This window comes from Camellia sinensis, chromosome 14, assembly GCF_055761805.1.
Source record: "Camellia sinensis isolate YWXY chromosome 14, ASM5576180v1, whole genome shotgun sequence".
In the NCBI taxonomy this organism is placed as follows: Eukaryota; Viridiplantae; Streptophyta; class Magnoliopsida; order Ericales; family Theaceae; genus Camellia; species Camellia sinensis.
Genome location: NC_138974.1, coordinates 106,116,697 through 106,133,429, shown reverse-complemented (window position 1 = coordinate 106,133,429; position 16,733 = coordinate 106,116,697). Strand labels below are relative to the sequence as shown.

Genomic DNA, 16,733 nt, shown 5'->3' with positions numbered 1-16,733 from the left:
TAAAATTATTTAATTATTTTGTGAGAATGACAAACTATTATCTTGAAGATATATTATTTTTTTTCATTTTTATTCACTACCACTGGATTGTCACTCATCAAAAATATTATTGGAGATGGTCAACAAGGACTGGTGGTGGCAATTGACGGTAGATGTGGTGATGATGATATGAACAAATAGGTAACATTAATGAATAATTAGGTGACATTGGAAAAATAAGTAAAATTGAATAGATATAGAGGATAGCTAAGTAATGGGAACAATAAGGTGTTGTTTATTTGGAGGGATTGGAGGGTGGGAGGGTGTGATAGGATTTATACTAGTTGTTTGGTTTTTCAATTTTGTTACAGACTATTAGTACCAAATGTGTTGGACCATTGTGTCTCATGAGGGGGGTGAGACACAAATGGAGAGATAAGAGGGGATATGAGATTAGGTGGTGAAATGACCATTTTGACTCTCTATTATCTAATTATGTATTATATTTAGTAAAATTCAATAAAATTTAAATGTCTCAATTTAAAAATAAAATAATTTTATTTAATTTTTATTGATGTTTTATGTATTTAATTTTTTAAAATAATTTTTTATAGATATTTTAATGATGTTTTATTTTAAAATTTTGTTTATATTTTATTTAATTTCATTATTTAAATTTTAATAGATGTTTTATTTAATTTCATTATTTAATTATTATTATTTAAAAAAAATAAATTTATTTAAAATTTCAATTAAAAAATAACATATATTTTTACTGATATTTAATTTATTTAATTTTTAAAAAATAAATTTATTTAATTGTATAAAAAAATATATTTTTTATTTAATCTAGCTAAAAATAATTAAAATATTAAATATTGCTATTACTTAGTAAATAATTGAAAAAGGTAAAATAGTCATTTGAGCATTTATCTTTCTCCATAATATTCCAAACAAACATAAGATTTATATCATATCAAACCAAACAGTCATTTTCTAACATCTAATCCCATGACTAAACAAACATGAGATACATATTCTATCCAACCAAGTAGTCCCACGACTATGAATTCTAGGATTACAATTCGATAGATTCCAATCCCCCTTTATTCAATTCATCCAAACAAACACACCCTAAATAGTAGATAGATAGACAAATAGACAAAGGGAATATAATCTTTCAATTTTTTTAGGGTCAAGCTTCTCTGATGTTTACATTTCAATATAAGAGAATTTGAGGAGCTTTCGATAATTTGAATCATTCATTTTGTAGAGTCCTCAATTTGTATTATCCATAAAAAATTATGTCAATCTGATGATTATAATTTTTTTATTTATCGTATTTGTTTCTAAAAAAATAGATAGTTTCTGATTGTTAAAACAGGACACATGGTGGGCTCCCACAGGCCGAATAACACTGTTCAGTCCGAACAGCACCGTAGGCAATTTGGTCCTATACATCTTGCTGTCAACCGTATACATGACGGTACCATCACTGACAGTAGACAATTATATATTTAGGGATAATGTAGCAATTTTACTATTTTTTATAATATTTTAATACATATTTTTTTCATAAAAAATTAAAAAATTATCTCAAACATACATATTTTTTTCTCTATATTTTTTTTTATCAAAAAATCAAAAAAGGACAACACCCTAAACCACCCTAGGATTACTGAGCCCTAAGAAAAGGCGGGAAAGTCCATTCTCAACCCTATCGTCAACTCTGCTCTTACAGAGAAAAGTGTAGAAAGATCCTTCTATGGATGGATACCTGGTTCCTATCATTCCTACTGAAAATCCCAAACCCATCAAAAGGTGACATTTATTATTTTTCTCAGTTAAATTTTCATGTTTAGTATGATAAATTTTTGCAATTGTTCGTTTTTTTGTTTGTTTTCCGATTCAAAGGTTTCGATGGAAGAGGAGTCTCATTGAATTGAACGGCAAGTTCGAACCCAAGTACCGCCACGACATTTCGGGTCTTTTGATGCAATCCTATTCTGAGGTGTTTTAATTCCCATTTCCCTTTCCTAATTTCGTGACTAATATTTGGTTTTTTTGGGTTTACTTTTGTCGTTAAATTATTTAAAACCGGGTCTAAATGAACTCATATTTGTTTTGTTTTGTTTGTTTGTTTGTTTTTTTTTTGGTTGGGGAAAGATTGGATTGTTTGCTCATTGCTATCACATTGGGGGAGTACAATGTCCTACACATGTATGCATGCTCACTACTCAGCCTTTTTTCTGTAATCTTAATTTAAGCTTTTTGAAGCTTATTTTGTTACGCCAATTTGTGGTGAAGTTACGCATTTTGTGGTTGATTTTACGAAATTTTGCAGTAAAGTTACGCCAATTTGTGGGAGATATGCACCCCTAAGGGGGTGCTCACCTTAGGCTTTCCCTTTGTTTAATTAGTAATATTTATTTTATATATACTGATTGTTTGCCAAGAAATCATATATTGAGCAAGAAAATAGATTGTGAATTTTTAGTTCAATGGTTCCATGTTTTAATGAGACTCCATTCACTCATTAAAAATTCTATCGATTGTAATTATAATTGCTTTCATTTCCTAGATTTGAGTCATGCAAATTTTGGGATTCTTTTTTTTTTTTTTTTTTTTTCTTTTCTCTTTCCTTTCTTTGTACAGATGAGTTGGTTCGCTAATGTTGCATACATGGATAACCCAGCGCCGTTCAGAAAGTTAGTGTCCTCTCTCCTTTACTTTTTCCTTCTCTGAATTTTCACATCCTTGCTTGTTCAATTCGTGCTATGCCCCATTTGGTGCAACTTATGACTTCTTTTATACTGTTACTTTATGCCAAAGTGTTCGGTGTAACTTTTGCTTGCAACTTACGAGGAAATATGACTTAAAAAAAAGTTGATTATTGAGAAGCTAGGAGAGAGACGCTTTTGGATTACGCTTTTAGATTATTGCTTATAGATTGCAATATCTCATGCTCATTAAAAAAAAGGGAAGAAAAAAGCTCTATTATATCTTCTCATCATTCTTTTCGTGATAATGAAGGAACTTACCATAAGTTGTCCAAGATTCATTCGCTAGCTTTCACACATGGCTCTGTAGACAAAGATCTTGTTGCTATAATGGGGGAAAGGGGGATGTTTTTAGCACATTTTTTTTTTCTTTCTTTCTTTCTTTTTTTCCTCTCTATTTTTCTAGTTATCGTTGATTTGAGAGGATATATTGTTGTTACTGATAATGTAGAACAAAAAAAGATAGTCAGGTGCATAAGGTTCCTGCCACTACAAGTATTGATTGTTGTGAATCAATCTGCCCGTAAAGGTTTTAAAACATGTATAGTGGTAGAGTACGGGTATATCATATCGAGAGGGACGATTGTGTAATTCTAGCTATTCCAATTATTAATTCCCAAATTAGTTTATTGAGATTGATCGTTTTATGTGAATAAACTAGATTATGAAACCCTCATTAAATAACAAGAAAATTCAAATTGAAGAATATGAAATGGAAACTTAGGGAACCGAATTCACTGCTAGTTCTATAACCGGGATTCTCATCTTAATACACAAATGATTGTTTAAAATAAGTCAATTTCTCAACTACAAGTTCGAAATTGAAAAGGAGAGTAATATTGTATTTGAATCAAGAGCACGACCTATCTCAACCGACACGGATTGTCCACTCTAAACTACAGTCCGTGGCACAACATTTCTTGTCAAAGCATAGCCCCTCTCAAGTTCCAAACACAAATACAATGATAGCTAATGTAAAACATTCATTCACAATCACAAAAATTGAATGAAGAGAAAAGATAGAAACACTTTTATTCAAAAACTCAAAATTCTTACAATTATTCCAATCAAATGATACAATCAAAGCTCTTAATATGAAAAACCGGTTACTTGGCTAGGGTTTTATTGAAACCCTAAGTATGGTGCATAGCCACTCATGGAGAGAAGCAAAAGTGACAAAGGAAATGGAGGAGATGGTGGACACCATGGTTGTGCAAGTTCTTTTCATCTCTAGTCCTAGTTGCCTCTCTCTTCAAAACCAACCGAAGAACTCTTTTTCTCTCTTTTCTTTCTCTTTTATACTTGGGTTCACTTCAGGTCAATTCCCATTTTTGCACATGCATTTCGAGGTGTGGCCAAAATGCTCCGCATGAGTGGAGCTTTGACAGTAAGCTTTTGAATTTTGGCCGCTTGAGCAGTGGGAATGGCCGCTCGTGTGGCAGAGTTGGCCGCACGTGCGGTGGTGCAGCAGTGTTGTGGTGTCTGTTTTGCGTCTGCTGCTCGTGCGGAGGTCTTGCCGTTGTGCTGAGAGGATCTGTGACCCATTTCTCTTTAATTCCATCCCTTTGAACCATTCTATTGAGAACTGTCCATCAAGCCTGCACACACAAAACATATAATATTTGCCAAGTAACCATATCAATGACTTTAAATGCAAATTAGATGGCCTCAATGTGGTACCTTTCTGCCCACATCATGTACGAAGCCTTGCTCACACATGCAAAGAGGTTGTTTCTATGTTTCTAACCCATGACACAATTGAGCAACCTTATCGCCCACATTTTTTGATATTATAGAACGCATTTCATTGATTAATATTTCAGGCTGACAAAATGTAAGTGAATTATATATGCTGCTTGCAGATCACATCTTGGTCTCCATTCCTAATAAGAAAGAGCTAATATTTAGTAAGTATTACCTACTAGCAGAGTGGCAAGGAAGTGCGGGCATGACATGTTTTTGGTTCAAAATGTGTTTCATGGAAACTCAATGTCATGAACAGGCTGTGTTTTGCACGCCAAGAAAAAAAAAAAAAAAAAAAAGAAGAAGAAGAAGAAGAAGAAGAAGAAGAAGTATTATGTGAAAGATTTGAGTGTCTCTGGTTTTTTACACAGTAGGAATTTAGGAAGCATCATTTACTATTTCAGTGTCATTGCAACATCATTGACTATGTATATTGCAGGAGTAAGGTCCATAGTACTTGTTGTCTTAGAGTTTGGAACTTCTGTTCCTTGGTTTTGGGATTTGGGGATCCAATTAAGAAGCGACTTCCTCTAGTATTGAAGCATGGGAACTTTGACACAATTTTATTTAGTACATCTAGTTGGTAACTTCAAAAAACCATGCCATGTCTTGTTTCAAAGCACTTTGTATAGCTCTGTGGCTTTTAGATCAACTACTTTTTTTTTTTTTTTTTTACACCCAATATCGAGACTCTAAGATTACTTGTGCTTAGGGAACCACATATACTTTCATTTAGATAGTTGCTTTCAGGTGTTATACAATTTGGTGTTCTGATTTCCAATGAAGATATCACATATGTTGAAAAGAATCTTTACTAAATGTGCAAAGTGAAAAGTTGTTACACGTGAGGATATGTTATGGGTGCAGCCCTGGCATGACACGTTTTGTTGATATAGAAAGGCTAGGATCTATATTGATCTTAGTGGTACAACACATCATGTTTCAACCTTTAAGGTTAGAGGTTGACCTATTCAGGATTCTCTTGGACAGAACTTGCTCAGTTGGTTGGAATGTAGGATGATAAGACCTGTCAATTGTGAACCTAAATGTGTCAACAAAGTAGTTTGACTTTGTTGTTGGAGCAAAGTTGCCAGATATTTTTCTTGGATCTTGAGAATCGGATTCTAGAATGTTGGTTTACTATAGTGATATTTAATGAAAGACAGCGTAAAGCATTTAGATGTCTAAGAAGTCCTCTTCTGGTGGACTTCTTTACCGTCCATATTTCATTCTTGTATAACAATTAATTCTTCCCTTTCTTTTGATTGTTATGTTGGTTAACATGCTAAATTATTCATGGGCATTTGTTTTTCTCTTGCTTTATAATGGTATGCACATCTTTCTACCAATCCATGATTTTTCTTTTTGTCTGTTTGTTTTGTTTTTCCATAGGCAGGGCATCTCTGCACTGGAATTTGACACCAAGGTGAATACTGCATCATCAGTTTTAAAATCACAACAAAGTTTAATTTTCTACCCTACTAAAGTCCATTCTTTCAAATATATATATATATATATATATATTTGGGTGAAAATGTATTTTTCTATTTGAGGTTGTGCTTAACTAGAGGTAGTCATTTCAAAATATTGAACTACTTATGATAAAGAATGATAATGGGCCTTCAATGGACATTTATCGTATATAAATGTTGGTCTGTAAACTCCAAGCTAGAAAGCTTTAACTATGGTCCAAATTGTGATTTTTATTTGAAGATAATTTTTAAACAATGGTTCAAAGGAAGAGAAGATTTTAGAAAAAAAGAGGCTTTCAGAGCAAAAATTTTGCTTTCAAAACTATTTCAGAAAGCATAATTCTCAATAACTATCTCAGTATCAAATACAGAATGCTGAAAACTGAAGAGAATTGTAGAAAATGTTAGGGACATAGGGAATTGAAGAAGGAGAACTCTGTTTAAGCTTTCTAGTTAAAATTCAGAGGAAATACAATTAGTCTAAGCATTCATTGATGTGAGAACTTTGAACTTGGTAATAGAAACTAATACAAATACCTGAGATTTGTTAGGCCGAACACAAGCATGGGACAAAAGGGGAACGGAGGTGTCCTCATCATACAATACAAGTTTAAATATATACATAAATTGTTTACCATTTGTTTTTGGGCTTGACTAATCATGTTCTTGAACTTCAGAGAAAGCAGAATAACATACTACTATTTAACCATGACTACTATGCTAGAACAATGTCACTGTGGTCTTTGAGCAAAATCATTAACTCGATAGCTTCAATCAAATCTATATAGATGCTTGCACTTGGAAAGTGGTAGAATGTTGAGAGCAAGGTTTTAAAAAGCGACTGCAACCATTACGTAATAGTTGTGGTAGTTACCGCCACCCATTACGGCCGCTATAGTGGTGTGACAGAAATTCATGTGTAACAGTTGTTTTGGTGTTACGTAACGGCTGTAGCAATACCGTAACGGCCATAACTGTCTGTTACATACTTTTGCAATATTTTGAATAGCTTTCTTTCCAAAAAAAAAAAAAAGCTCACAAAAAAAAAAAAAAAAAAAAGAAGAAGAAGAAGAAGAAGAAGAAAGAAACAAAATAACCAAATACTCAAGTGATCCAAGCCCAAAAAGCCCAAAGAAAAAATCTTATATGAATTTTTTTTTCTTTATAATTTATTAAAATTTTATTTTATTAAATTATCATGCAAAATAAAAAATATATAAACAATGGTTGTATTTATTTTTATAATCATTTTATTTAATATGTAATTGTAAATATTTTTTATTTTGTTACTGTAATATGTTGTCTAAAAAATATCTTTAAAAATAAATAAAATCAGCAGCTTAAAAATAATTTTGTTTATGGCACAATATTTATTTTTATAATCATTTCATTTAATAATTGTGAATATTTTTTATTTAGTTAGTTTAGGTATTTGTTAAAAATAATTTGTTAACATTTAAAATCAATTATTCTTAAAGTCATTACTATTGAAATAAAATGTAAAAAGCTCATTTTATAGTGATTTAAAAATATGAAATATATTGGATCATAGTTAAAAACAAACAAAAATTGATCAAAATCTATTTTAAACCCCAATAAATGTGATTTAAAAATAAATAAATATGCGTATCGGTAATTTTTTTTTTCAAATTGTGCGAAAAAAAAAAAATTCACTGTTCTGGTTATCGCAACCATTACGTTACGGCCTTTACATCCCACAATCGCAATCGCGCCACCACAACCGTTACAACGATCGCAACAGCTTTTCAAAACCTTGGTTGAGAGACATTGGGGAATAATGGATACTTCTTATGTCTGTAAACATTGAAGTGGGCTAGAATAGTTTGAACAAACAAGTAACAATTAAGGCATCGAGTACATATTGATTGGAGCAAAAGCCCTAAATTGGATAAGCTCTGAAATCCTTAGTGCTCAAAGCATTGAATAGTTTCTTTGTAATCTAATGTACTTATCATGAATGTACCTGATGTACTTCAATACATAAATATGTAGATGTACACGAGTGAGCATAATGAGGCTGAAAATTGAGGTATTAGGAAAACATAAAGTTTCTTAGCTTTTGCTAGCATATTAATGAAATATTGGAAAGCTTTTACTCACTTCTTTGACATGAATGTGAAAGTATGAAAACTTCTGCAGACACTGATGTAAGGCATGACTTGTGTATGTGTGTGTGTGTGAAACAGTAAAAAAATACTACCATCTAGTTAACTTGGAAACCAAATGATATTCTTTGTTGCCGTTTACATTACTGCAAGGAACTAATGAGTTCATTGTAATGGTTATCAGAAACAAATTGTTCAATAGAAATGTAGAAAAATGAGAAAAAACATAATTTTCAATGCTTGTGTGGCCTCAAATATGTCCTGTACATGCAGCTTCTTGTTCAACAGTTTCTTATATGGTTGGCACATGAATGCCTTGAATTTTACCTATTCATAATATAGATAATTTCTGCTCTGCTTCATTAGAAAGTGTAGAAATTTAATGTATAAAGAGAAATAGAGAATTGTATTATTGATTGATTTATATTGATATTAATTACAATGATTCATGATTCCTATATATAGAAGAGGGTGAGTGTGTAGTAGGTAAGGAGTAGGTGAAGTGGAGGTGGTAGTGGTGTAGTGGGTTAGGTTTAGTAGAGTAGGTGAGGTGGTAGGTGGTAGTGGTGTAGTGGGTTAGGTTTAGTGGAGTAGGTTTAAGTGGGTGAAGTAGGTGGAGAGTAGGTGGATTTTAACAGCCCCCCGCAAACTCAAGGGGGATAGGAACTAACCAACTTGAGTTTGGAGAGAGTAACAAAACAAGAAAATACATAAAAATAAAAGAGGATAGGAGACACTGTATGGTCGTGTCAGACCATTGGTGAAGACACTGGATGGTGGTGTCATAACGTTGTAGAGGACACTGTATGGGGGTGTCATAACGTTGTAGAGGACACTGTATGGTGGTGTCATAACGGTGTAGAGGACACTGGATGGCGGTGTCAGACCGATGTAGAAGACAGTTTATGGGGTCATGTCGGACCGTTGTAGCAGACAATGTTGCGACAGTTGTGGTGACAGTTTACGGAGTCTTGCTGGACCCTTGTAGAAACTAACCGGAATCAATGTCGGGACAGTTTACAGAGTCTTGTCGGACCCATGAAGGAGCTAACCGGAATCAATGTCGGGACAGTTTACAGAGTCTTGTCGGACCCTTAAAAAGTCGCACCCTCAAAAGGTGTGCCCAATCTTTCAAAAGGCGTGCCATCAAAAAGGCGTGCCCAATCCATAAAAAGGCGTGCCATCAAAAGGCGCGCCCACTTCATCAAAAGACGTGCCCGACAGAAAGCGTCGAGCCATCAAAAGGGGCGCCTGACACGCGGCGATGCACGTGATTGACAGAGCGCGTGTCAGCCTCGTTGTCTCTGTCTTTATAAACCAAAGCGAAGTCTGAGGCTTGGAAGCATAACAAACCAGTTGAAACCTCTTCGTTCTCTGTAACATTCTGTAACCAACCCTTCTCTGAAACACTCAGCAACCCAAAAACATGGCTTCTTCTTCCCGTTCAGCTACCCAGAACATAGCCTCTTCTTCCCGTGGTCTGCTCACTCTCTTTCCCGACCTCAACGAGTCAACAAGAGAGATAACTGGTGCGGTGGCCTGTGAACCTCAACCAAACACCTCTGGTTTTGCTCCGTTGAACTTTCCGATGCGGTCGGTGGAGCAAAAAATGGCAGTGCAAACGGATATTGAAGCTAATCAGTATACATTGAAGTCCTGTGTTGAAACTATGACTGCGGTCACAAACTTGTCGCACCGGCTGCAGAGTAGGACAAATGAGGTGCAGCAGTTAAACGCCCAACTGGCTCTGCTCCAACGCATGTATAAGGATGCGCGAGCAAAGATAAGTGTGCTAAAGGCGGAAAATAAGGAGCTGAAGCGGAAGGCCACCGTTATGTTCCGATTTGGAGGTCCGCCATATGCTGTAGTGGAGGAGCAGGGTGGAGTGATCGTGCCCAGTGGAGTGGGAAACACGGAGGCAACACCGTCAAGGGCCGCCCAGGACGGAGGCAAGAAGAAAAGACCGGCGGAATAGGCGAAAAAGTGAGGTCGGTGGGTGGCCGTCTGCAGAAAAGAAAACAAATCTTGTGGTGTTGTGGTTTGTGTTGTTGTGGTTGTTGTTTTTTTTTTTTTTTTTTTTTTTTTTTTTTTTTTTTGGTTAAAATTGTGATCGGGGTTGATCCCTGAGATGAATAAAAGATGGTTTGGTGTGCAAAGCTATATGGTATGAATAGAATTTGAAAAAGATTAAAAAATAATGTGAAAGAAAAATAAAGAAAGAAATAATAAAAATATATTTGAAATCAAAATGAAAGATAAATAAGGAAAGTGGTTTGGAAAAAATAAATAAAAATAATGGATTTTGAAATCAAACGGAGGAGAGAGAGGGGACAAGCCCATGTGAGAGAAAGAGGGGAAAAATGATAGCCGATGCACCCAAAAATAATCTAGCTGCTATCCACAGGCGCTTAGGGGAAGGAAATGGTAGCAAGAGACGGCCAACACCATATATGGCTATAGCAAAGAAATGGAGTATCAAGCTCAATGGGCTAGGATTTAGACCAGAGAGTAAAGCCACTGGTCCTGTTGAACACACACCTCCAAGGCTCAAATAATCAAAACATGCTTCACGCATTTCCTTCCTTGCTTGATCAGGAGATGCACAAAACACCTTATACAGGGCTCCAGTCATTCCTCCACCAGTTAAAGGATGACGCATGTTGAAAGCATCACCTATTAATAGTGCTCCAGGAGTAGGGTAAGGAGCAGCTGGCATACTTCTATTGGGCATTGTTCTAATACTTCCCTTATCAATTGCAGCTATAAATGAATCATGTAGCTCAGGTGGAACCTGGGGAGCCACCAGAGGGAAGCAAAGCCGAAGGCTGTAAAAGCGAAAAAGGAAAAGAAGGCTCCGGCTAAGACAAAAGCTGCTGCGCCAAAAGCTAAAGCCGCTGTGAAGCCCAAGCCAGCGGCAAAGGCCAAGCCAGCTGCGAAGCCAAAAGCTGCTGTGAAACCGAAGGCTGCTGTGAAGCTGAAAGCTGCAGTGAAACTCAAGGCTGTGGCGAAGCCCAAACCAAAGCTGAAGGCGAAGGATCCTAACAAGAGGTAAATGAGCATGGAGGAGAAGCATAGATTGAGTGTTGGGTTGCAGAGTTTGCCCCAGGAAAAGATGCCACAGTTAGTGCAGATTATGAAGAAGAGGAATTCACATTGGCCTCAAGAGAGAGGATTTAGGCAGTGATGGACTTAGAAAATATGAAGAAGAAGAACTCCGAAAATATGAGGAAGAAGGAATATATTTCTGTTATATTCAAAACTTCTTATCTTACAAGACCAAATGACACTCCTTATATAGGAGATATTACAAACATCATCATAACCCATTATATGCCACTTACATATTATATATTACCACTATCTACCACTATCATATTATATACATGCCACTATCTACCACCAACACCACTATCATATTCTATGCATGCCACTATCTACAACCAACACCACTATCATATTCTATACATACCACTATCTACCACCAACACCACTATCATATTCTATACATGCCACTATCTACCACCAACACCACTATCATATTATATGCATGAACACAATTTCCAGCACTCCCCCTCAAGCTGGTTTGAAGATATCTTCCATAGCCAGCTTGCTAGTCAGCTTATCAAATTGTTTCTTGTGTAGTCCCTTCGTTAGCACATCAGCTAATTGTTCACCTGTTGGAAGGTAGGTCATACAGATTATGCCAGCATTGATTTTCTCCTTGATGAAATGTTTATCCACTTCTATATGTTTTGTGCGATCATGTAGAACTGGATTATGAGCTATAGATATAGCTGCTTTGTTGTCACAATAGACCTTCATAGGTGTCGGGTGAGAAAGCTTTAATTCTTCAAGAATTCTTTTAATCCACATTACTTCACAGATTCCATGGGCAACAGCTCTGAACTCTGCTTCTGCACTACTTCTAGCTACCACATTCTGTTTTTTACTCCGCCATGTAACTAGGTTCCCACCTACAAAGGAGCAGTATCCGGATGTTGATCTCCTGTCTGTAACACTTCCTGCCCAGTCTGCATCTGTGTATACTTCAACTTGAAGATGTCCATGTTTCTTGAATAGTAAGCCTCTCCCTGGAGTTCCTTTCAAATATCTTAAGATCTTATAAACGGCCTCAAAGTGCTCTGCCCCTGGTGAGTTCATGAACTGACTTACCATGCTGACTGCAAAGGCAATATCAGGCCGCGTATGAGACAAGTAAATCAATTTCCCTACAAGTCGCTGATATTGTTCTCTCTCTTTGACTTCTTCAGCCTTAGCAGCTTGTAACTTCAAGTTAGGCTCGATCGGAGTCTCCGCCATCTTACAACCAAGCATACCTGTTTCTCCAAGGAGATCAAGAACATATTTTCTCTGATTAACGAATATACCTTCCTTGGATCTTGCAAATTCCATTCCGAGGAAATACTTGAGGGCTCCCAGATCCTTAATGTGAAATTCTTTTGCGAGTTTCTCTTTGAGGGCTGCTAACTCTGCTTCATCATTACCAGTTAAAATGATGTCATCAACATAAACAATCAAAATTGCAATTTTACTGTTTTTTGAATGTTTATAAAATATTGTGTGATCTGCTTGACTCTGCGAGAAGCCACAACTGATAACTGCTTTCCCAAAGCGTTCAAACCACGCTCTTGGTGATTGTTTGAGTCCGTATAATGACTTGTTCAATCTGCATACTCTGTCACTTCCAAGTCTCTGCTCAAATCCCGGCGGTAGGCTCATGAACACCTCCTCTTCAAGATCACCATTGAGAAATGCATTTTTAATGTCAAGTTGATGTAGAGGCCAATCTGAATTTACTGCAAGAGATAACAGTACTCTGATGGAATTTATTTTAGCAACAGGAGCAAACGTCTCCTGATAGTCGATCCCATAAGTTTGAGTGAAGCCTTTAGCTACCAGTCTCGCCTTGTATCTCTCAACGCTTCCATCTGCGTTACATTTTATCGTAAACACCCATTTACACCCAACTGTTTTCTTGTCTTTGGGTAGATCAACTATCTCCCAAGTACCACTTCTCCTTAAAGCATTCATCTCCTCCATGACTGCTAATTTCCAATTCGGATCATCCAATGCTTCTTGTATATTCCTTGGAACAAACAAGTGTGAAATCCTAGATGTGAAAGCTCTATGGTTTTTAGACAGTCTTTGATAGGAGAGGTAATTTGCAATAGGATGTTTAATGCAATTTCGGACACCTTTCCTAATTGCTATAGGTACATCAAGGTCGGAAATAGAAGGAATAGGATTACCTAAAATTTCGATGCCAGAACTCGGGTGGACATTCGGGTCATTAGGATGGACGTTCGGGTCATTATTCCTCAGATGAAATCGCTTCCTAGTATAAACCTGAAGCTCAGGATTTAGTATAAACCTGAAGCTCAGGATTTAGATCATTTTGTAGTACTTCTCCCCCTAAACAAGAATCTTCTTGACTAGGCACCATAGAACTTGGTTCTCCTAAGTGATCATTATCAGACAGATGTGATTTTTGTGTAGGATAAATGACATTGGGGAGCGGGATAGAAATATCCCAAAAACGGTCTTCTACTCCACTTGTCTCCCCCTGAAGAGAAGTGTTGGGGAAATAGGATTTTGTTTCCACAAATGACACATCCATACTCATATGAAATTTCTTGTTTTGAGGATCGAAGCACTTATACCCCTTTTTGTTTGAGGAATAACCCAAAAAAACACATTTTATAGCACGGGGGTCAAGTTTTGAACGAAATTGACTAGGAACATGAACATAGGCAGTACATCCAAAAACTTTGGCGGGTAAATCAGAAAACAACCTCGTGTCAGGAAAAAAAGTTTTGAAACAATCAAAAGGTGTTTTGTATGTTAACACCTTTGTAGGCATCCTGTTTATCAAATAAGAGGCTGTTAAAATTGCTTCACCCCATAAATATTTAGGAACATGCATGTAAAACATTATAGCACGTGCTACTTCAAGTAGATGTTTATTTTTTCGTTCTGCAATGCCATTTTGTTGAGGGGTATCCCGACATGTAGATTGATGAAAAATCCCCTTTTTTTTCAAAAACTCACCCAACTGCTCATTGAAATATTCTGTTCCATTATCAGAATGTAAAATACCAATTTTGGTTTGAAATTGGTTTTCAATCATATTGTAAAAATTTGTGAATAAATTTTTCACGTCAGATTTTTTATTCATCAAATAAATCCAACATAAGCGGGTATGGTCATCAATAAATGTAACAAACCATCTTTTACCAGAAAGAGTAGTGATTTTAGAAGGGCCCCAAACATCACTATGAATCAAATAAAAAGGTTTTGAAGCCTGGTAAGGTTTTGGCAAATAAGTAGAGCGATGAAATTTTGCAAAAATGCAACTTTCACAATGAAAAGAAGAACAATCAATCCCTTTAAATAATTCTGGAAATAAATGTTTCAGATAAAGAAAACTAGGATGTCCTAGCCTATAGTGCCATAGCATTATTTTTTCTCGAACAGAGATTGAACTGGTACTATTAAAGCTCTGAGCTTTTTTATTACTAACAGGTACTTCATCAAAGTAGTAAAGACCTTCAAGCATCCTAGCACGCCCAATCATCATCCCCGAGTTCTGGTCCTGAAATTCACAATGGGATTCAAAAAATGTAACACGACAATTAGAATCCTTAGATAGTTTACTGACAGACAAAAGGTTACAGGCTAAGTTGGGGACGTGAAGAACAGCATTGAGATTAATTTTCTCAGTTAGTTTAATAAATCCTTTTCCTGCAATAGGTGAAAAACTACCATCGGCTATTCTGATTTTGTCATGACCAGAACAAGGGAAATAGGTACTAAATAAATGGGAAAAACTAGTCATGTGATCGGAGGCACCGGAATCTATGATCCACGGAGAGAAGTTTAGGCAAGAGAAGGCTTTAGGATTTCTACCTGTTTGTGCCAACAAAACACTAGGAGTACCGGTTGAGGAGTTGGATTTTATCAGCTTTAAGAGTTGATCAATCTGCTCTTTGTTGAAGGAACCTGAATCGGCTTCATTAGCGGTAGGAAAGCCACGATTCTTCTCTCCTTGTTTGCTGCTTTTCCTGTTGACAGGTTTGCCATGAATCTTCCAACACGTTTCGCGTGTATGGCGAGGCTTGTTGCAAAAATCACACCAGACCCGTGGCTTATCATCAAACCTGCGCTGGTAATTTGCAGCCTTGTTGGCCGCAGCATCGCTAATTAATGCAGAAATTTCAATTGATTCACCATTACCTTTTTTCTTAAGCATGACGCTCCTTCGGCTCTCTTCCCTTCTGACTTCGGCAAATACTTCGCCAATGGATGGGAGAGGAGGTCTGCCAATAATTCTTCCTCGCACTTCATCGAACTCAATGTTGAGGCCGGCAAGAAACTTGTAAATACGGCTGTCTTCCACAGTTTTCTTGTGGTGGTTGCAGTCGTCAACCGATTTCCATTCGTATGTGTTGAAGATGTCAAGATCCTGCCACAACCTTTTCAACGAATTGAAATATTTGGTGACGGAATCATCTCCTTGACGAATCTCTCCCAACTTCAAAGTTAATTCGAAAACTTGAGATTGATTTCCTAGGTCAGAATACATCTGACTAACATTATCCCACAATTCTTGTGCAGTAGTATAGCACATGTAATTAGAGCTTATATCCTCCTCCATGGAATTGACCAACCATGTCATAACCATGGAGTTTTCAGCGTCCCAATTGTCGAACAGCGGATCATTAACAGCAGGAGCCTTCTTGTCACCAGTGATGTAACCGATCTTTCCTTGCCCACGGATATACATCCGGACAGATTGTGACCAGCGGAGAAAATTATCACCATTTAGGCGGATGGTGGTGATTTGGACAGAGTGAGAGTTGGACGTTTTCACCGGAATGGCAGCGGCAGGGGTTGAAGTGGTTCCGGACGTGACTTCCGACATGGCTATGACGGTTTTAGGGCTGCTGTGTTTTTTGTTGCTCTGATACCAACTTAGAAAATATGAAGAAGAAGAACTCCGAAAATATGAGGAAGAAGGAATATATTTCTGTTATATTCAAAACTTCTTATCTTACAAGACCAAATGACACTCCTTATATAGGAGATATTACAAACATCATCATAACCCATTATATGCCACTTACATATTATATATTACCACTATCTACCACTATCATATTATATACATGCCACTATCTACCACCAACACCACTATCATATTCTATGCATGCCACTATCTACAACCAACACCACTATCATATTCTATACATACCACTATCTACCACCAACACCACTATCATATTCTATACATGCCACTATCTACCACCAACACCACTATCATATTATATGCATGAACACAATTTCCAGCAGATGGGAAGGTATGTGTAGAAAATAAGCGGAATAGGTTGAGGTCCGGCGGGCGGCCAAAGCGAGGTTGCCGCCCGCCGGTGAAACGAAAAATACTAAGTGCTTAACCTTGCTCTGATACCATGTAGAAATTTAATGTATAAAGAGAAATAGAGAATTGTATTATTGATTGATTTATATTGATATTAATTACAATGATTCATGATTCCTATATATAGAAGAGGGTGAGTGTGTAGTAGGTAAGGAGTAGGTGAAGTGGAGGTGGT

The 16,733-nt window shown here is 36.5% G+C and overlaps 1 protein-coding gene across 2 annotated transcripts in view; it reads left to right on the top strand.

The window, feature by feature from the left end:
• The first annotated feature begins 1,628 nt into the window (after positions 1-1,628).
• The window catches only part of LOC114279514 (Transducin/WD40 repeat-like superfamily protein), a 90,835-nt gene continuing 75,730 nt past the window's right edge, over positions 1,629-16,733 (top strand). For both annotated transcript variants that reach the window (XM_028221771.2, XM_028221770.2), the window contains exons 1-5: positions 1,629-1,800; positions 1,894-1,990; positions 2,146-2,199; positions 2,635-2,687; positions 5,895-5,928. In XM_028221771.2, the coding sequence (XP_028077572.2) occupies positions 1,745-1,800; positions 1,894-1,990; positions 2,146-2,199; positions 2,635-2,687; positions 5,895-5,928 (294 nt within the window). In that variant the 5' untranslated portion in view covers positions 1,629-1,744. The remainder of the gene's footprint in view (positions 1,801-1,893; positions 1,991-2,145; positions 2,200-2,634; positions 2,688-5,894; positions 5,929-16,733) is intronic.